Source organism: Cardiocondyla obscurior, linkage group LG06 (genome assembly GCF_019399895.1).
Source record: "Cardiocondyla obscurior isolate alpha-2009 linkage group LG06, Cobs3.1, whole genome shotgun sequence".
Lineage (NCBI taxonomy): Eukaryota > Metazoa > Arthropoda > Insecta > Hymenoptera > Formicidae > Cardiocondyla > Cardiocondyla obscurior.
In genome coordinates, this window is record NC_091869.1 from 3,832,807 (window position 1) to 3,855,141 (window position 22,335).

The following is a 22,335-nucleotide window of genomic DNA, read 5'->3' on the forward strand; positions in this document are numbered from 1 at the left end:
GCAACTCTTTTGAAATTGAGCGGGTCTCGAGGAGAAAGAATCGCGCGAAGGACGACATCACTCTGGGCAAAAAAAAGGATATCGGTCTCTTCTTTCGCCGCTAGCAATTTAGCGTTGATCGGGCTATTGCCGGCTTCGTTCCCTCGAAAATGCGGGCAAATAAATCAGCACGGGAAACGACGTCGAAATGACGCGCCGGCACGCCCGGAAATGCGATTTCTGCGTGACGGCTGACAGACGGACGGGCTGATATTTCGGGCGCCGTAAATAATTTGAGGAGTCGGCGCGCGCGGTCCTCGAGAGCGCGATAATTTAACAGGAGAGAAGAGCGCCGCGGATTTGCGCGATCGGAGATTTATTATTGGTGATTGATGGCCTGAATCGCGGCGTACAGCATTGATTAGCGGCGGGATATAATTGTTTGGATATGACATGAGGTGAACGGAGACGCGGGGAAAGAGAGATCGAGCGACTAAGAGACGAATAATTCACGAACGAAACGAAACGTTTATTATGCGAGAGGTATTCGCGAGAAATACCAGTTTCTCCCCTGCATTAATCAAACGAGCGCAAAGACTGACAATATTAAACTGTAACGAGAATATCTTTAATAAATTCATACTTTTTGTAATTACCGATCAATGAATCGTGCAATCTTTTTACGTTCGTTTTTATCTTCTTCGTGACGCTCTACTTGCTTCGTGGTAACCGCTTCCTAATTAACAGCGCGATTAATCGCCTTTCACGTCCCGCGAAAGCCGAAACACGCGGGTGCAATGCGATAAAACGACTAATATACGTGCGTCGTGTCGCGCGGGCCACAATGTACCCCATTGTGGCCGGCCGGGGCGAAACGGAATTCGGCGGGTGTCTTATTTAATTTTCAGCGGCGACGAAAGCGATCCTTTGTGAGCGCGTAGAATTATTCCCGGCGGGACGCGGGCCGCCGCGCGGAAATTAATTAATTCCATGGTGCACTTTGACGAGGGGGAGGAGGAAGAGCCCTACGTGTTTACGGTAAGCGAACGGGGGTGAGATTGTCGTGGACCGTCCCGCAAAGTTGACGGGAGATTCATCGCTCCGGGAGACCGCGGACGATTGTACTCCCGTTTGCGAGACGTCCGCGGAAACGTGGAGCGTGTAATTCCGTATCACATAATGCAAACAGACGGCCGCTTGTTAGCGGGGAGATATACGCGCGCGAGTCGCGGTCTCGTCCCGTTAAATACGTACGGCGACGCGGCCGAGTAATTAAGGCCTGTGACCCGCGCTTCTGGGCCTGGAAAGTGAAGTGAAATACCGACGACAACTCCACCGTTGTCGTGACGAACGCGGGCCGCAGCGCATCACCGAGAAACTTTTCCGAAGAGCGGCGAAGCGGCGTGAGAAACTTTCGTCGAAAGCGCGTCTGAGAACTTGGCGCGTCTGGCAGAACGAAGTTAAAATCGATAAGGATTAGATAAAGCAAAAACTTGGTGAGCGCGCGCACGCGAACGGGCGCGGGACAACAATGCGGAATATCAAATGCGATCTTTGACGCTTCTCTGCGACGCCCGGGCTTTCGAGAAACTTCATTTAAGTTACTCCCGCTCGCAATCTTGATAAGTTAAACTTCTCCACAGATATTAAATTACGGGAAACTTAATTTTTGACGGTTAGGTAATAATCAGTTCGTTCGCGAGACACGTTGTAATCGTGATAAATTCGATTACGCTGGGAATTATTCGGGGTAAAATCGTACCCCATATTTCTATATCCATCGATCGTAAAAACGACGTAGATTGAACTCGTTACACATGAAATATTCGCGATTCATTAATTTCAAGATAATAAATTGTATATATATCATAGCTAACCGAGTTAATGCGATAAGTAATGCAGCTGTTTTCCTCCGCGCACCGGTAAGTACGACCGAGCGAAATAATGCCAATGACTCATGTAACGTCGATAAATAAACTCGCGCAGTTTTCCATTTCGCGGCTTGTCCGAGGCTACATTCTCCGTCGCTTACGATCGAGGAAGAGAACGAGCGTTCATCGGTCCATGGCGCGTTTGACGTTTCACCGCGTCACCTCTCTTTATCGCGCGTGAAATCGAGCATTCGTCGCGAAAGAATAATCACCGCCGCCGCTCGTCTCGCGCGGGCAATCCAGTGGCGATCGGGCTGACTCACGTCGATCTAGGCAATTACAATGGCCACTCGCAAATGGCCATGTGTATGCGATGAATTTGCATGCGCGCGAGAAAGTCTGTTCCCCAGCCAAGTTAACCATCTACGTTGAGAGGAAAGTTATTATTATATACAGTTGCTTTTGAAAACCCAGCAACATGAATATTTACAAAGAAATTACTTTTGACTTAATTACATTTTTACATTGATTCGACTGCATTAATAATTAACGCGGTCATATTTATCGTTAGAAATATTAAAAAAAAAAAAAAAAATGTCTACATCCAAAATAACTATATTCTCTCTCAGCGTACCGGCGAGATTATCTGACTCGTAATATTTCCCCCGGTACCGATACGCACATTAAATTATAATCACACGGTGAAGAGAAGGCAGCGCGCAACATCTCGCGCTCGGTTAAATTTTCTTGAATCGCAGAACTAGCCGCTATGTAGGAAGCAATTCTTCAGCGCCCGACAAGGTCTAACGCGGAAGAAGTGACGGGCGGGCGGGCGCACGTTAGCGAGGTATCTCGGGCGTGGTATATAAAGGGTTAAATTACCGATGATTTGTAATTCACGACCTCGGACGGTGGAAAAAAGAATGGCGATTATGCGCGCCGGGAAACACACACGTTGCACGTATACACGTTCAAGTACGAGAGAAATACGTGAAAGCGAAGGTAGGGTGGACCGCGAACGTGGGACGAGTGTCGGAGGCGGCTCGGAACAATGTAACGAGCCCGAGATTACCACAAGAATGGCGTGCTCTAATATCGAATTAATTACTTGTTACTTACATTACTGGGATTTCCGGTTTACTCTAACGATAGAAAGAGAGAGAGCGATTTCGCAAACGCGCTCAAGCTTCTTTAACAAAGCGCCATAAATTTCCACTATTTTTATACATTGAATTAATTACTTGCTGATTAAGACAAAAACAAAAAGAAAGGAAAAAAGAAAACAATAAAATTAAAAAAAAAAGATAGCCGTATCTTTGCACGCATCGCACGTTCCCGCGCAATGACTTGATTAAGAGAAGGATCTTCCACGCTTTACGCCGGGATAAATAAAATGCCACTTACGATTTTACTGCTGACCCGCCGCGCGGCTTGATTAAAGCACTAAAAATGTATCACCGCGCCCGGAAACCTTAATTAAAACAAAATGCCTCTTAATCCCTCGAATCCTGTCGCGCTTCTTCTCAGTCGTCTTACCTCGAGCTACGTCGAATAAAACCGAGGGAACGAGATTTTTTTAAGGGAACCTTAGATCAGAACAATGCAGGGGAATTATCCCGCTTCTTAATTTAGAGACGTGAACATTTGATGAAATTATTTTACTCGTTTACGATGCCGGGTTCTTTGACAAATAAGTAGACAATAAAATCTTACTCCCGATTTAAATTCGCGCGGAACTTTATTCCATCTTTAGCGTCTTTAAACGTTATCTTCAAGTGTTTCCGTTAGAGGATTTTTACTTCGTTAAAAAGTAATCACGAAAATCCATTATTGAAAATCACCAAAAGCCTGTCGTTAAAATTAAACGGAACGGAAACGGAACGGCACGTACGTTTTGCTCCTTGGGTGTTTTAGCGTTCATTAACTGCGCGTCATTGTTCTCTATTTAATTAGCAATCTATTTTTCAGCTGGAAAAATGGGTTTCCCGTATGGCGCCTCAGAAATAAAACGGAATGAAAAAACAGTCGAAGCCGAGCTAGTGATCGCCTGCGAATTCAGCGCGTGTGGAAAATAAAATTCGCACAAATCTAACTCCTCTGAATATTTTATGCTGGGGAATTTTATTCAGACGTAAAATTAAAAGCGCTCTCACTCCGACAGTAGCCGAGCTAGTTTTCCAATTTAAATGTCGAAGTATTTGAGATATTTGACAGTGAAAACTTTTTGGTACGTTTGTTCCTATGCTCCGCGTTGCTTTTAAAAATAATTTCCGCAAAGACATACACGCGCGTGCACGTAATATTTCAATAAAATGTATCAAGCTCATTTCTCGTCGCTTACACGTGATCTTTGTCAAAGTGAAATTAATTTACCAAAGGTAAATAGATCAGAATGAAGCATTCAGTTCGCAAATGCGGAGGCTGTCCTAGTCGCGAATAAAATAAATTTGCGTTACGGTTTCTCGATTTTATTACAAAAAAAAGAAGGAATAAAAAAAGAGAGAGAGAGAGAGAGAAAGAAAGAAAAGACGACAGTTCGCGCGGACAATGTAAAATATTTATTCCGGTTGAATATTCATTCGAGAATTACCTCTCCGTGCAGAGCAGTGTTCGAGATAACTTATGCAGCATTCGACGAGTGATATGATGATGGAACAGGACCGGAATCGAGACCAGGTAGCAGGAGTCCGATGACTCTGCGTAGCCGCTAATGCGAAAAGGATGGGCGTGTCACAGTCGCGCATCGTCGCCTGGCACCGCGTGCATAATGCGTGCGTGTGCGTATTCGCAGCTGCAGTTTAAGCGGGCGACGATGCGCTCGTTAATGACATAATGACTTATGATCGCGCCCCGCCTATAGGGACACGAGAAAGATTCGCTCGACGGTACGCTCGATAACTACTATAGAATACAAAAGACACCTATTAGGCGGCATCGCGCGATTCCCAAAGGGACCAACCTTGCCCTTCCCGCAGATTGAAAGGGATCGGGTAGAATTTACCGCGCAGGGAGAACCGTTCGATTAAATAAACTAATCGATTTAAATGTATAATGCAATTAAATAATTAATTTACAAAAACTATATAAATATGTATTTTATACATATAATTAATAGTTATTTATTAATTATAAATTTAGAATTATAGATTTAAATCAATTATTTAATTATATATTACGTGCGGAAGTTATTGAAAAATTTTTCATAGCTCACAAGCCAGATTACAAAACCGTGCAGTTACACTTCTTGTTCTATTCATTTTTGCTGACAATTGGATTCAGAAAAAAAAAAATAAAATAAAATAAAAACGACGCGGGAATTGCGAAACGAGAACACGGCGAGATTCCCGCGTTTCGCATCGCATTGCTCATCAATCGTTCAGAGTTTATTCTGTTTTTCGTTATCTCCGAGAGTCCTCTCGCCTTACAAAAAAAAAAAAAAAAAAAAAAAAAAAGCACGATCTCAATAAATAATCTCTTCTGCGCGCGCCCGCGGCTAAACAATTATTTTCGTATGTCCATTCGAAGGCCGATTGCCTTGGAACTTGCGAGAGACAGCGGTAGAATGCGGCGGAGAACACAGCTGCGCTGTGCAAAAACAAACGGAAACGATCTGCGAGAGTGCTGCGTGGATTCCACGTGATAATATTAGCGCGCAACGCGATCAAAGAAAAAAAAAAAAAATTATTCATGCAACAGTATAACCGTTTCTATAAAAATAACGCAACCACTATAAAAAATTAACTTTTTTAAATGTCCGCCCGCACCGTAAAAATTCATTAAACCTAAATTAAAAATACGACAGACGATGCTCGCTGCCTGATATTTCTGTGGAGAGAAGAGAAAATGGAAGTCGAAATGCATTTGGATCAAGTATCGACAATCCGCCAGCGTCTCTTAAACGACATTTCCGAGTTCGTTAGCCCGCGCTAATGATCTATCGCTCACACCGCAGGCGCTGCCACTGATATATCCGTCGGACCAAGACCCGGATGTACGGGAATAACGCGAAATTCTGCGCGCACGCTCATTCGAGTGCGCCGGAGGAGGCGCGACGGCAACAAAAGCACGAGCTAGGGAACAACGCGGGCGGGGAGGTGAAAGAAAGAGGTGAGTAGACGGCGAGACTTGGCGCTCGGCCAGGCAGAACGAAGCCAATCTCACTTTCGATTCTATTGCACCACGCATGGCGGGATGGCCACCTGTGCAAATTGGACCGCACAATCGCGAAGCTATATCGCGCTGGGACCCATCGATTTTCCGGGACGGGCGTGGGAATCCGAGACCGAGTTGCGTAGATGATTCCGAGGCCCGCGTGACCGCGATAAAATAGGTTACCGAGAGTTAAATCGAGGCTTGCGCGACTCTCTAATTTACGACCGTCCGCGGAGCGCTTCTGGATAAATATCGCGATGATATAAAAGAATGTTGTTTTTTTTTCCCTTCTCTTTTTTTCTATTTTTCCTTTCCCCTAGATTTGTGACAGTAATTTGAAAATAAAAGACAAATAAAAAAATCAAAAGAGGACGAATCCGTAGGTATGTCCGTTCAGTCAGCGCGGGATCAAAAATAGACGAGAGGGATAGATTTAACGGTGCGAATGTCTGACGAAGTTGAAGCACCTTCACTATTAACAGTTCAGCTCTTTTAAAAATAGACGATGGCTTTCTATTTTTAAACGCGCGCACTCAAAAGTAACGGCCCCCGGCGGAAAAGCGTCTTGAGTTACTCGCCTTGGCACTTGTCCACGTCGCCGTCCCGGCTAACGTGCCGGCCTCACGATTTTCCGAAAATTTATCGGGAGCAACAATGCCTATAAATAGACCGTAAGGCGGAAAGGGATGATTTCTTTCTTTCGAGAAGGCGATAAATGCCGAAGACCTTGAGAACGATGGGATAGCTTGAGATCTCGCGATTCGAAGTAATGTGGTACCTGTCCGGCAGACACCACCTGCTGGCTGCCGGTACCACCATGCGTTTCTTCGTCAGGTTGCACCTGCGTGTTTGCGCACCCTTATTCGATTCACGCAGACGGACGGACGGACGGACGGGCGGGCCGTGCGTGCATGCGTGCACGCTGGAATTCAGCGACGGACAGCTGCTACGAGAGAGACCAGCCTTCAGCTTTTTCGCCTCATTATGCAACCGACGAGAAGGGGAACGAACGGCATCGACCGGTAGATGCCATTTAAACCGATTGTCCCTTTGAGAATGTGTGCGTAAATTTTGTGAAAGGTAGATGTATGTTTCGAAAAATCAAAGGATGTTTAATTATTGTAAGCAAAATTAATTAATTTTATATTTTATATATATGTATATATATAAAAAAGAAATAAATATATATTAATCAATATTAAATATCAAAAGATAATTATCGGACATTTAATCGACATGAAAAGATGAAAAGATTATTTTTGTGGTCTGTAATATTGATATGTCTGATGAATAAAATAAAAGAAAGTTTATTTGCGCGCAGTTTATTTTTCTTACCACTTCTTTTCGCCGAGAACGATTTTTCCCCGCGAGGATAGATAATTCGCTCATTCGTCTTCCAAGCCGTATCGTCACTTAAATAGGAGAGAAGGATCAAGGCCGAGACGATCGCCGGAAAACAACTGAGTGTTCTCACATCCTTTTTTTTTCTTTTTCTTTTTTATCTCACCCACCCCGCTCTTTCGTGCTTTTTTTCTTTCGTCTAGCGCTTTATTACCGCGTCGGCAGAAGAGTGATATTCAATCCAAGCGAGAGTGTCTCCTTCACGCTGAAGGATCAAAAACGCGCCACCGGATATCACGTAGGAAAGACGATCATTCACGATCATCGAAAAGACGTTTACGGGAAAAAAAATAAAAAAAAAATAAAATAACTAGAGAATTTTTTATTGTCGAAACGAGAATGCCTTTTCCGCGAGAAGGAGCGAGAACCCCGAACGAAGGCTGCTTCTATTAGTCGCAATTAACAAATCTTTCTGGGTTAATTTGGACAGGTCCTTTGTGGAGGCTTCTCACCGACGGGGAGCAACAAGGGGGAGAAACTTAACGAGAAAAGTCATCGGTGCCGTGTTCGAAAAAGCTCCGCAATGCCCGCCGGGCACGTGCTGTCTTTACAGGAGTTCGAGTTGCTAATGCAGAAAGTTTCGACGAAGTACGCGGAAGACGAGGGCGCGAAAGAGAAAATAAACCCCCGGTACGTGCGGCATTCCTCGGGGACGTCTCCCCGCGTACGGAAGAAAACAAGGGGAGCCGAGAGCGGTTGAACGTCCGAAACGAAGGCGAGGCGGTCGAGAAGAGGGAGGATGTTTTAAAGAATCGCGATAAGAAAGTTTACGACACCGCGGTACATCTCGCCCGTATATCTCGGGGACGAGAAGAGTAACTATGCTCGACCGAACTCCGGAGTGCAAAGAATATAGACAAAGCGAGTGGAGTCTGGTAAATCTTTACTGGGATCCTTGTTTTTCTCCTCCCCTCGAGGACAGCTGCGTCCGCAGAATCGGAAAGTCGTAATCCGAGGGCACAGGTCCTTTCGCAAGGACCTTTCGCGTCGTGAGGACCCGTCCCGTCCGCAAGCGACGTCAACGACCTACGCTCTCGTATTTCTCCGTGCCCCGGCGCACCGTGAAAACATCTCCGCGTTGGTGAAACTTGGCGAGCAGCGAGCAGAATAAAGACTTTATGATTTGTTAAAAAGGCAGCCGAGGGGAAATCGGTGATCGCGCCGGTGATTGTAACATTTAGAAATGTTATATTCTTCAAGCGCAGAAAAAGAAAATACACCGCCGGAAATAAGTAATTTATTTTGTCCAAAGTTATTAAGTAATTTATTTATTTATTTTTTTATTCGAAGTTATTTTGTATAGACTAAAGATTACTTTGCGCGCTTTATAAGATTTAGATGTTAATTAATTATATAATTTTTTTTACAATAATTATAATTGATTAATTTACGATTGACGGCGTGTTGCCGGTTTACTTACCTTTGTATCTTCCGGCTAGAGTAGGTTAGGTTAGATTATTTGTATCCTCGCATCCTTCCTTCCTTCCCTCCTTCTTTCCGTGGCAGTATTCTGGATTATCTTGAAGCACTTTAAATCACTTGACACTTTATTACACTGCTGCTTTTTTTTTAATAATTACTATCACTGTCACTCGAGCGATGAACGACCGAAAAAATAACGTTAGATTATCGCGACGATCTTTTATGATTAAAATTAAGAAGCGCGACGAACAATCATTTGTTTTATAAATTTGCACTCTCGATATTCGTGGCGTTGGTCTCTTAACTCGAGTCGTTCTCTATCTCAGGACAAGAAGCACGATGTAAAGTGAGAGGTCCAAGAGTCACTGTTTGAGTCTTCAATTAATTCTCGTCGGCAGAATGACCGTCACAGAAAACTTGCGGCGAACGAGACGGGCCATGACATGTCGAGCACCACGTATCGGATGAAAAATGTTCTCAGCGCACTTTGCTTTCCACAAGTTCCTCAAAAGTCTCTTGCTGCAAACGGGATGAGAGTCTCGGCCGCGACGAAGAAGGCGGGCGAGGTGCAGATCGCGCACTCTGATACACTGGCGATCACCGGACCCCGCCGAAGGAGATGACGAACGAGACGGACCGCGATATAAAACGTTCCCCGCGCACTTTGCTTCCCTCAAGTCTCTTGCTTCGAACGGAATGAGAGTCTCGGTCGCGACGAAGAAAACGGGAGAAGTGCGGTTCTCTTCCCGCTCCTCCCGCGCAATGACAGTTACCGGAACCTGCCGAAAAAAATTGTAATGGGAGCCAAAGCTCGGAAATGCCCGAAGCAATTGCCGCACAATTCACGTCGGACGCTCCGTGCGCTACATAGCCTCCTTGTCGTTTCGAAGCATGTTTCCGAGCCACGAAACGGAGCACAGAACGATGAGTGGAACGACAGGAGTGCAGTAAATGATCGTTCGTACCCGAGTCGACAACGTCGACACTAATTCGCGTGCGAAAGCTTTCTATCCGCGGTCGAAAATACGTGTAGATGCGGAGCGATTAACGACACATGCACGCGCCCGAGCCTCCGCAACTACACTGAAGTGACCGTTAGAGATTTCGGCTGGTGGAAACGTGGAAAAGAGACTACCGCTGGAGAGTGAGACACCAATAGGTTCGATCGTCAATTGCATGCTGTCCTTCTCGCGCGACGAGTCCCGGAGTTCTCGGAAGCGCCGAGCTCGATGCCGAGCTCGTTTGTTTACATCTGTTTTTTAACGCGCTCGGCGAGCTCGAGACTGCTCCAAAATAGAAGAGCGTTGCGTTCGATGCTCGAGAATATATTTTTTGCGACTTCGAGAATAACCACTTTAAAGATCCTAGAACGTTGTTGATGTAAAATTTCTGCTCGTCGAGCAAGTCCCAAAAATAATCTAATCAAACTTATTTCTTTAAAAAGTCACACGTAACGCAGTAATGCGATCGATAACAGCAATTCACGCATGTATGTATATATATATATATATTTTTTTTAGTATAGAACTTGACGCGAAGAACGCCTCGCGATTTTTATCGAATATTTTAACAACCTCAGAAATATTCAAATCTCGAATTGTCGGACGGAAAAAACATTCATATAAATGTACGTCCGTATGGAACTTTCATTTCGAACATTGCCTGCAGCGGTCACAACAAAAGAACTTTAATTCGTGCGTTTATATTAAAAAAGTGTTTTTCCATGGTACGACTTTCTCCCGAAATTAAATACGATTTAATCTTGTATTTGCATATGTTGTTTGCGCGACGCTTCGATCAAATATTTATTTTTGATCTTGCAGAAATTGGGGGAGGATTTTCCATGTTTCTTTACGCTAAAAGGCGCAGGAAACTCAATACCCCTGACAGAGGGAATTTCAGATATAAATGTCGCGCGCACTTGCCTACGGCGATAAAGAGGAAATCAAGCGTGCACGCGGAGCAGAGCGTAAAGTTTCGCAACAATAATTATCCGAGAGTTTCTGCAACTAGTGGGCAAAACGAGCCGGTCGTGCTTAAACCGGAACGAACGTGGCTGCTTAATTACCCGAGGACCACCACCCACCTGTGCACACCGAAGGGCAGGTATAGCGTTTTCTGTGGCGACAGCGACTAGCGTACGTAAACCTAGGCAGCAGAGGCAGGGAATGAAAGAACGGGAGGGAAATCGGTCATCGGCAATCCGGCCGGCGCGGTACATACATGTAGCACATGTGAAACTCGACGCACACGACTCTAAAGTTACGTTCGCTAGCTGCTGTCACCGCAGAAAACACCATATCTGCTTTCCAGCGTACAAACAAATTCGTTAATGTACCGTGTGTCGGCTGCCACGTGAAAATGCAAGACCCCCGGATCGTGAATGCCAAGTCAAAGACGATCTACAAACGATGATCTACAACAGAGCTGTAAAAGTAGTGACTATTTTGGTAATCGATTACTGGACGATTACGATTACCTGTAAAAAGAAAAAGCACGATTACAAGTAATCGTAATTGCAATTGTAGTGATTATTTTATTTTAGAGCTCTGATCTACAAGAGCTAATGTTACCGTGTTGAATTTCCCTCGCTGAGTGGAAAAAAAAAGAACCCTCCTGAAATCTCTCACGGCTGTTTCAGATTAGTCGCAGAAATTCGGGTGCGACGATTTAAAAATGCAATCTCGAGTATAAAAAAATAATTACTTCAGATATCCGGTGAATATCGAGTTTTGCGCTCATTCGCGAAACCCACCGATGTCTTCAATTTATTTCCATTTTATTATTGGCGTTTTTCATTCATCTATTTTTTTTTTTTTTTTCCTCCTCGCGACCGTTATTGCTGCTGTAATAAAATTCTGTCACGGGAAAAAATTTCGGCAGCACCGACATACTGCGACGTAAGGGAGGTGTTTGTATAGAGAAAACAAAACGTCGCGTGCAAACGATCTCGGGATGAGTGCTCGCCGCACGACCGGGCATCGTAACGTAATTAGCGAAAGCGCGGCTAACGGTATTATCGCAAGCGCCACCGCAGTCGTAATTATTTTTGCGCGCCGTAGCGATTTAACAGTCAGATCGTGAAAGCTTCGATGTATATCCACGCTCGCAAACAATCCCTCCGCACGAATGCCGGCCTCGTCACTTCGTTACATCTCGGTGGCGCGTGTAAAAGTTAACGATCGTTGCATATCTGGCATATAAATGGATTGTATTTCGTTAAAGTGGAGCGACCGTTGTTGGAAATTAAATGCGAGATTCTCCGCAGTTAAAAAAAAAAAAGAAAAAAATGTAAAAGAGAGAGAAAAAAATAAAAAAACATTGGGGCTCCGAACGATTTGATTTTGTCTCGCGCACAAAACGATCATTCGAGGTATCGGCGTGTATCGGACACGCAGATCGCACATAATACAATTACAAAACGGAGTAAAATAATTTTTACGAGCTAGCTATTCGCCGGCGCGATTCTCTCCTGTCGAACGCGTAACGATTCCCCGTTATATGCGGCTAACGAAATCCTCACCCTTTCAGAATAATCGCGCGTGCGGCGTGTCCAGTATCGTCGACGGGGTGGAAAAAAAAAAAACCAACATATGCAAGTTCCCGATCCGTCGGCGAATTCATCTCCCGTCGAGTGTATCGCGCCGCGGTAACTGTGGGGATACGTTTCGAGAGGAATCGAAATTAAACGCGAAAACATTCCTATGCGCGGATGCACGCGCGGCCGCCGGAGATCAATAGGGCGCGCAATTTATGCACAAAATTTAATGGCGGGCTCGGTAAAACCGCGCTCGGTATTTTGCCTCCCCTGGATTTCAACGATCCGCCTCCCGCGCGCGCTGCCACCGCCGCCGGAAAAATTTAATTACCATTTACGATTTCAATTAAAGCGAGCGACAATGGGCGCGACGTTGATTAAGGCCGATATTAAAACCGGTTCGCTGCAGTCCACCGCCGACATTTCGCCCGCGCCGGTTTGGCACAAACGTAACATAAATGTAAGCATAATGAGCTGACATTAACGGCCCGCTTTGATCCGCGAGGTCGACGTTAATTTCATATTGATGATGATGAAGCATCCGCGAGACCCGCGCGGAAATGTGTTATTTTTTTCTTTTTTTTACCTCTCTTCTTCTGCCTCTGCGTTTACAGGCGATTAAAATTGAACAAACACCGCGCGGAATTTGCGTGTATGGACTCGTAATTGCACTTATACCTACTTGTCGATTTGTTAATTATTGCTCGCAGCTCAGATAATTCATTCAGCGAACACATCTCGTAATTCAAAGCGTTATTTAAAGCAAATGTATGTTGCGTGTTCCATTCTTTGCATTTTTAATTAGAATAAATTAATGCGCGCCAATTATCAAGTTAAATTATCCTTTTTTTTTGTAACAAAAAGATGACATGAATTGAGCAATAAAAATTCCCGATACTTTAACAAGCAAAATTATCAATCTCGTTCCTCGAAAGAAGAAAATAATTTGCTAAAGAGCATCAAGTCTTTTATTTCTTTTTTCTCCCCTCGATTTTAGATTTAAAATTGCATCATCTAAAAGCCCTTGGTCGTGATTTTGAGCCACGGAAAATACCCGCAATAGTTGCTACAAATACAGTGGCCGCTCCGATTACACAGGCGGGAATTCGCATCGATTCCCACGTAAAAGCGGGGCGTGGATTTCGTGGCTATTAAGGTTTATTGCGCTCGGAATGCAGGACCCAATAAAAGCCAGACGCACGCGCCGCTGAATTTCAATATAACAACGTGACCGCGCCGCGTCCGAGAGCGCTTCGCGTACTCCCAAAGCGGGGCCGGCAATTAATTCTTAAACGCGATTTATCGGCCGCGGAGACCCGAAGCCGATCGATGATTCATCACCGCGCGACGATTTCATTCAAAAGTCGCACCTCGTGGGCGAACCTCGCCGTCGGTCATTGCTATTTGCTCCTCGCATTGATCTGATCCGCGCTTTTCTTCCACGTTGATTGCGCATACGCGTGTGCCAACGCGATTCCCGATACCGATCGCGAGACCACGTCGTCTCCTACGCTCGATTTCGAAAGCCGTACCGTGAAAGTATATAGCCTTACAAATGAATGGAGATCGGTTACATTATCGATCGGATAACGTTCGTCGGGCACGCGGAGCGACAGCAGCGGTCGCTGTACAAGACGAGGGGAAAGATTCAACGGGAGAGGAAACTGAAGCCGAGACAAAATGGTCCTTTAACCTCGGCCCCTGCGATTGAACCCGAGCGTGTCGATTCCGCGTGAATGAAGACGGAAGGCGCGTGCGGATGCTGGCTCGAAGCGAGACCGATGAGGGAAGGTATCGACCTTCCGATCGGGAGATATCATTACGATCTCCTAGCGTCGCATCAGCTGGAATTAACCGTCGCGGGAAGCGGAAATTACCCTCGCAATTTAGTTACCGTCGGATTACAAATTACAGTCACAAATTGCGTTTGTAACTGTAATTTGCGAGCGGATCGGTTATGAGTTACGATCCCGCCGTAGGGGCGTATTAAGCGTGTCGTCGCACGAAAGCGCGCCAGCTCGCGCGCGCACCCGGCGCGCTTTAACGTCACCTTTATCGAACGTTTTTATCGAATGCGACCCGCGGGGAAAGCAGGGAGGAAAGAGGAGCGAAGGGAGCAGTCGGCGCTGGATTTGAGCGGAACCGTACGGGGCTCACGGTGTTACACGCTCGATATTACGAGCCGAATCCTGCCCCCGCCGACTTTCCGAAAGCCGGGGGGGAGAAGAATAACGTCGATGCTCGCATTTTTACGAGCGAGCGTTTCGCTTTACGGCCTGTGCACGGACGATAACGGGACGTTATCGTCCCCCCCTTGGTGTGTACACGTGCGCGCACACGCGCGTCCCGTGCTTCGAAGCGACTTTTTTAAAGAGGCACAGCGGCGCTTCCGCGCGATTCTCCCTTTCCGAGAGGCGTTCGCCTCTTTTCTCTCGCCGCGTCTCGTGCAAAATATCAACGCACGCATAATGACGCACAGCCCCGCGGGGAATTTCCCCGATAATCCTTATCCCTTATCAAGGCGAGCTCGACAGAAACTGCAGCTCCCCTTTTTATTACTCTCGTAAACCGTTAGAACTCTTACTCGGCAAGTGAGCGCGGAATTAACGTGTCACTCCCGCTGCCGGGAAGAAACGCGGAAGGGTACAACGTTGCACTTTACGACGGATATGCAAGGCGGAAACGGAGCCCCGCGGTGTACGGCGGATAAGGCATACATTGATATTAATCATATTTATCGAGATTGGATAAGGAATAACGCGCCTTCGCGGTTATAGACGGATTTATCTAGCTCCGTTGGAATATAAGAATCGACTTCGTTGTTTGGCGAATACACTCAGCTGGAGCGTTCGTGCCTGTAAAATTACGGCCGGTAAGCATATTTAAAATCGATGAATAATCATCGTCTAATAGAAAGTCCTACTTCTTCTTTCTGTAACTGACGCGATAGCGCCGCGTACTGTAAGAAGAAAGTACAGTTACTTTTGGATCCGACCGTAACATTGCGATCTTTCCAACAATAAACGTGATTGCGTCAATTGTAAATGTAATCCAGTCAGATATTCATTGTCGGAAATATTATAAAATTACGGTCGAGGCCAAAAGTAAGTATACTTTTTCCTTTCAGTGTATGGTTTCACGCAACAATTTTAGCCACTTAATGCGATTTTCATGCTCGTTAGCGGAACACGAGGTTTTCCTGGTTCTCCTTCCGGAAGCGTAGCGTTATACTTTTTTCTGTTCTTTTTTTTTTCGTCGTTAAAAATATCATAAAATTGTGATTGGACGCAAAATAAACTACATCCACGGTGTATCTTCGGATTGAATTTATGCCGGATACTATATGCCGGATACTAATACATCATGCGGACCGGATAACTCGAGTATCGGCCTGCACGCATTCGCATAATGCCCGTATGCATGCATTACTCAACGCGACACACCGCCCACGTACTACTCGACAATGCTTTAATTTGCCGTTCGCACGTGCGAGGTACACCTACGGTGTTCGATACTACCGCTCGAGCACGCCAGACAATTTTGAGGCACCGGAAACCGTCGCTCGTTCCAGCGAAATTGATCCCCAGTTCAATCGATACGCTTTGCTGACAATTATCGCGCGGTTTAGCTTTCACGTTTCCAGAAGAGAAAATAAAAAAAGAAAAATTTTTTGAAGCCGGCGAATCGCACGGCGAGCACGAATTCACGACGCGACTCGACACCCTCATACCGGGCACGCAAACTTGCGACAACGAGTTAATCAGCCGCTTCCATCTCGCGGGATCGTAGTTTTAATTGAACCCCCTCCTCCCCCATCTTGATGCGTTCCGTACGGCGGAAGTTCGCCATGAGACTTGTGAGAGTATCTGCCTCTCGACGCGCACAGATTCGAAACGACAGACGCGTCCGCGATTATCGGTATCAGGTGCGGTAAGCATTACGCGCATCCACGTGTAATTAGTACAGAAACGTCGCGCGCGCGGGGTGTTCGTGCGTAACTCAACGCCGGCGGAGAGGGACGCGGGAGAAAAGGAGAGAACAGCAGGGAGGAAAGCGATGCGTGCATCGGGAAACGATTTTGGTTACAACAGTGCGGAGGAATCGGCGATAGGCACCGCGATGAATTATTCTCGCGGGAACGTGAAATTGATTGCTTACTGTGCCGCCGTACGTGACGGGATTCCGCGAGCTCGACGGCATCGGGACGATATATTGTCTAATTCCGAAAGTAATTCCGGCCGTGCGAGCGTGCGTAATTTCCAGCCTTTTGTCGGGCTCCTGCATCCGGCAGCGCGTCGGTGATCCGACGTGATTATCCGCGATGGCCGCGCGTAAGACGTCCCCCTCCAGAAAGGAAGTCGAAGGGCCTCCTCGTCAACATTTTATTTCGACAACGAGGAAATTCAATTCTCCGATCCGGTACACCGCGACGTAATTACGTTTCACTGGCGCCTCTGCATCTCCTTTGTAAACCTGCCGCGGGATAAGCAGCGCTCTTTAGCGACGCATAACGAGGCACAATGGCACTCGCGATAAGCTATCGCGCGACGCCGATACGGACCGCTTGAATATTTAAGCGCATATTGTTCGCTCCGTTCCAGCGGTAGTAAATTTATCGCCCCCCTCTTTCCCTTCCCGTCTCCCGTGACCTTTCCTCGAAGTGTTACGACGATCTCCCGTAACAGTGTAACGCGAGTCGAAATGAGGTATCAAGCTGCGAGCTGATCGATCGAGACGGAACAAATATTGAGAGCGAAAAGAGTTGTGGGAGGAGGAAAGGGATGGGAAACAGATAAAAAAAAAAAAAAAAAAAAAAAAAAACGAGAGGACGAAAAGCGCGATAAGGCACGGGGATGTAATTTCCCGAGAAGCGAAGCCAATGAAGTCTCGCGTAATTGGTTCGAAGGGTCGGACTTCGCGCAGCCCGAGAAGCCCGCGTCTCTTAAAATGAGAACGGAGGGGCACGTTTCGCCGAATGCGCGCGGAATTTCCATGTAAATGCCGCGCGACGTAACGCTTTCACTGCTCTGCCTTACCTCGGCAACGATAACAATCCATTTTCCCCCCCCGTCTCTCCCCTATCCGTTATTCTCTCCCCTTCTCCGCGCTTCCGCGCCGCTGATGAATTATTCATATTCGCCTCGGATGCTGCATTGTTGAACTAGCGAGTTAACAATGTTCCGCGCAACATTTAACGACCCAGTAATTTCGATATCACAAGTCGGCCGCGACTGCGTTCGATACGAGAGATAATTAAAATGTAATTGCATATATAAAATCGGGAACGTCATCATCTCCGTTCGTAAAACTAGCTCGGAAGAGTAAATGCGCGACGAGGACGCCGCTCGCAAAATTGCTCGCGAGACTAATGCTTCCGTGACCGTAGAAAATTGGCATAATGCATAAATTACCCTTAACCAGCCGGCGATCTATAAACGGTAGTGGTCTGTGGATCGCCGGCTCGTATCGCTGATGGTTTTTTAATTAGTCGATGAACTGTTTACGTTACGGCCAGTTCAGCACCTACGGGTATTTATATTAAATTAAATTAAAAACGTGGCGACTGACATTATGAGGACAATTATAAATAAATTAATAAAAATTGCAACAAAGAGCTTTTTGCGGAGCGAGCGAATGAACGTAATTCAAAATCATGCAGCGTCTGGACGTGTGCAACCGTCCAAATATAGGCGTCGTTATAAAGGGTCGCGCATCGACAGCCCGCCGTTGTTTTCCCTTTTGCATCGCCTTTCTTTATTTTTCCAGGCGTAATTACCGTGAGAGACATCAGCGCGGCTGCTCGGGGGTTGTATTTTCAGCAATGTGTCATCCGACACGCGCTTACGCCGCTCGTTTATTTTTGCGACGTATATAGCTCTCGTGAAAAATAAAAAAAAAAAAAGGGAAAAAAAAAAAGGAAACCGAATGAGCAGCGGGACGTCGACGAGGGTCCGGGACGCAAGAAATTATACCGACTACCGCGAGAGTGCCACTTCAAAGAACTGCGCGGGGTCTTGTTGTTATTTTATTACTAAGAGGTCCAGCACGGCGCCTCTCCTATTCGCGAAAAGAAAGATCGGCACCGAATCTTTCCGTTCGCGGGACGATCTCGGCGTGGGAGCGCGTTCCTCCGACGATCGCATGAAAAGATGCTTTTTTAACTCCTTCCATATTTTAGAATTTTTTTTCTTTCTGCGCGGTAAAATAATTAAAAATGTATGACGCAAATAATGTATGAAGTGATACGATAATAAAACAAATTAAAAATTTATAGACGATACCGAATAATCCGCGGTAAAACAATCGCGAGAGTAAGCAGCGGCTAAAAATAGATAAGCTCAGCTAATTATGTCAGTATTTAAACTTTTTGCAAAGTCATGACTTCTGTTAAATAATCAAAAATTTGCTAACGAGCTCGGCTTGATATTATTCGAAGAATTTGACGTTGATTTTCTTAAACTCTATAAAGAGGTAACCTAGGAGGGATTCCAGAAATACTCTTCAAGTAACGATGGGAAATAATTTTATTTGGTTTTCGCGAAGTCAGAGGCCGCGGCCGTGTTCTATTTTAAAAAGACGTAAAAGAAGCAAGAGTAATAACATGGGAAAACCGCGCACTGTGTAATGTCTAATTATTCTAAAATCGCAGAGAAGCTCACGGTGATAAATGCGCGAAGAGACAGACGACACTCGCGAATTATTCACGACGACTTATATCGCGCCGGTTTTCTTAATTCGGCCTCGAGCTTAATCGACGACAGTCTGCTGTCCTTCGATTTACATTAAAAAAAATTGCACGGTGCTAGCGGAAAATCAACGTTTCAAACTCGCGTTGTCGATCGCGCGTAAATTTTCTAAATTAGAATTTCATTAATCTGCGCGTCATTAAATCAATCGGTGATATAATTGCGATTAGTTCATTCCGCGATAACCGTCATATTACTACTCATCGTATCATCGTTCGAATTAAATACCAATCGGCCCTGATATTTTGCAGCATCGGAGGTTACCAATCTCTGTCTGTTAATAGACGCCTATTGTAAAAACGTGCGAGTGTATCGTCGTCATTAAATCCGTGAATTTTTTTTTTTTTTTTGAAACGCTGACAAAATGATATCAAAGGCAAAATATCGATGATGTAATCGGTAATATTCAGTATTAAACGCAAACGTTTCTCCTAACGTTTAATAACAGTTTATTCGATATTGAAAACACTAGCAATTAAAGATTCGATCAGTATTCAGCTTTTAATCGCTTCGATATTAACCCCCAGTATTGCTAAAACAGTCATCTATATTTTAATGGAAAATTCAACGAGAATATAAAGCAAAACTATCCCGCGAGCAGCAGCGAAGGTAGAAATAAAGAAATTGCAGTCAATCGAAATTAGGACAAGTGAGATAAGTGCGAATCAGGAAGAAGAACAGAACGACGAAATGACCGGTCATAATGAAAGCTCGAGTAACCCAGAGAACGAGAGAAAGGAAGATAAATAGGCGGGAGGTAGGCCGCTCAGGGGATCTAAAGAAATGAAGCTAAGAAACGGCCTCTTGAGGATTAGAGCGAATTCATCGCGAATGAAAACCGTGCAATTCTCGTTCCTTAGCCGGCCTTATGTTCGTTTCACGCGGTTCGAATTCTGTTCACCATATAAACGTATAAAATACAATTCTGTCTTTGCTTTACTGTGAAAAAAAAAAAAGAAAAAAAAACTTTGATATAAGCAAGAAATTAAAGATAAATTATCAAGAAAGTATTTTCAATATTTATAAAATGTCTTAAAGTTTCGTCGCAAATTTTAGGTCGCGCAACGCGCAGATTTTAGAGTCTCTGGAAGGTTACCGGCCTCTTCTATCGGAATCACCATGTCCCTTCTTTTCTTCCTTCTGAGTCAGCCTTTTCTCCATTCTCACCCTCTCGTGTCTCGATGCGACTCCTTTTTCTTCTTCTCTTTCCTTCTTTCCCTTCGAATTGCTCGCCGGCAGTCCAGGCGATGCCGGCAACGTGTCTTTTGTCCGCGAACCGGTTCCCGTCAGTTCCTCGAACCATTTATTTCCCTCGTCCCTCGGCTACATATGACTATGTGCTGCCTCTCCCGCAACCCGTTCTCCTAATGCTCCATCCGTTCTTTTTCTCGTTCCGTCCTTCCATCCCGCCTATCAGCTAGCTCAACCACCCTCGATCGTGTTACACCATTTCTTTCTTTTTTCTTTTTTTTTTTTTGTTTCGCTCGATGTATCGTACAAGACTGGTTCTCGCACTCGAAATATTGCGTCCCGGTTCCTGGTAACCTACCGAGTACATGAATGAACGCGGCCGAGTTGCTCAGAGGCACAGAGAAGTCTTCGAGCTCAGCTCGCCTGACCTTCACGCGGATCGATTCGACGTTGCATCTATCGACGGCAAGAAGACTAGGACGACCCCGTTTGACCTCGCTTCATCGACCACGACGAAGATCTGGACACTGGGTCGACAGAACTATGCGGTGGCTCACGACCACGTAGACCCTTCCGGTTTTGGCGTCGGTGCACACGGAGGAGAAGAGTTATAGTTATCGGCCCCGATAACTGGCCACTTTATCGGCTATATTGTTCCCCGCCCGACCGACTATCCTCTGCGCGACACCGTACAACCTTGGCGCGATCCTGCATTTATTTCTGCAGTAGCTCGCGAAATAATACGGAGTATCTTTTAATTATTAAAGAAAAAGATGTAAGGAGTTAAATCGCGCAGCAGAAAGCCACCTCTCAAGCTCAGCATTTTTAAAACTACTCATAATTGTTATTAACCACCCAACATTTTAATAAAGTCTCAGATACGGCACGCCTCGTTCCTTCGCCTAATCAGAAACGGCGGTGGTAATTATTTGCCTCGGCAACAAACAGTTTTCACGCACTTCCTGCGCCCTAACTCGCGATGTTTATGAGCTGCTCACCGATGTACGACACGGCGCGATATCACGGGCGCTTTTATCGCGCTTTTATTATGATACCTGAGACGCCGGGGATCACGTTGTTAAATCGAAACCCTTTCGTTCGTCTCGCGCGCGCAAGATTGCCTGCCCGACCGATCGATCGGCGAAATGATCCTCTCGGCAAACGCGTAGCAGGAATGGCACGTCGAATAACACAGTGGCTATCGGAAACCGAGCGCCGGATAAGCTTTCGCTATCCGATAGCGATTAATGGCCGTCCGTCGCGATTGCGTCGACTGGTGATCGGCCCGGCCGGCCGATCGTCGGGCCTGAAACGATTTATCGGCACAACGGCGCCTGGCTTCTCACTTACGATGAAGTCGGAGAAACTCTCTATCGTCGCGCGCGAAAGTTTGCCGCCTTCGGAACACGATTAAAACAGTATTCATCAGCGCGCGAGCACCGAGCCGCTTCCGCGCCGGGGAGAAATTAGCGGGACCGACATTCCCGGACTAATGAATTTCGGGGCGACCGAGCTGCTCCTTGCGACGGGAGTTTCTCTCCATTTGCGTTCTCATTAAATCTCAATTTCAAATAGCACACCACTAGCGATTACCGTCCCCGTCGCTCGTCCCGCAGGAAAGTTTCCTCGGTCTCGGAATCGACTACCGCGGCGCGGAAAAATCCCGGCGAGGGACTAAAGTCCTTTCGAAATCGCCTGTAGGTTTAATTACTTCGCTCGTCGCGCTGCAATTCTTGAGCGCGCGCACGCAGTACAAGGGGACAGTAATAATCCTTAAAAGGTGGAATGTAGGTCACTTACCTTTTTCGAGCTGCTGCGATATCGGGCTCTGCACCCTCGGGGTTGTCTGTAGCTGCGCCGCGTTTCCCGGCCGTCTTCGAGGCCTTCTTCCGGGTCGTGGCTAAACAAAAAAATAAAAGAAAGAACGTTAGTTAATTATTTTTAAATGTATAATTAGAAAACATAAAGATTAATTTTTATTAAAAGAAAAATAAAAAGATGAAGTAATTATTGGCGCGAATAAAACTCCTGGTTT

The 22,335-nt window shown here is 45.8% G+C and overlaps 1 protein-coding gene across 5 annotated transcripts in view; it reads right to left on the minus strand.

Annotated features, from left to right (window-relative positions):
• Window positions 1–22,335, minus strand: part of Kdm3 (Lysine demethylase 3) — a 244,332-nt gene that overhangs the window by 148,199 nt on the left and 73,798 nt on the right. For all 5 annotated transcript variants that reach the window (XM_070658629.1, XM_070658632.1, XM_070658631.1 and 2 more), the window contains exon 7: window positions 22,101–22,200. In XM_070658629.1, coding sequence (XP_070514730.1) covers window positions 22,101–22,200 — 100 coding nt within the window. The remainder of the gene's footprint in view (window positions 1–22,100; window positions 22,201–22,335) is intronic.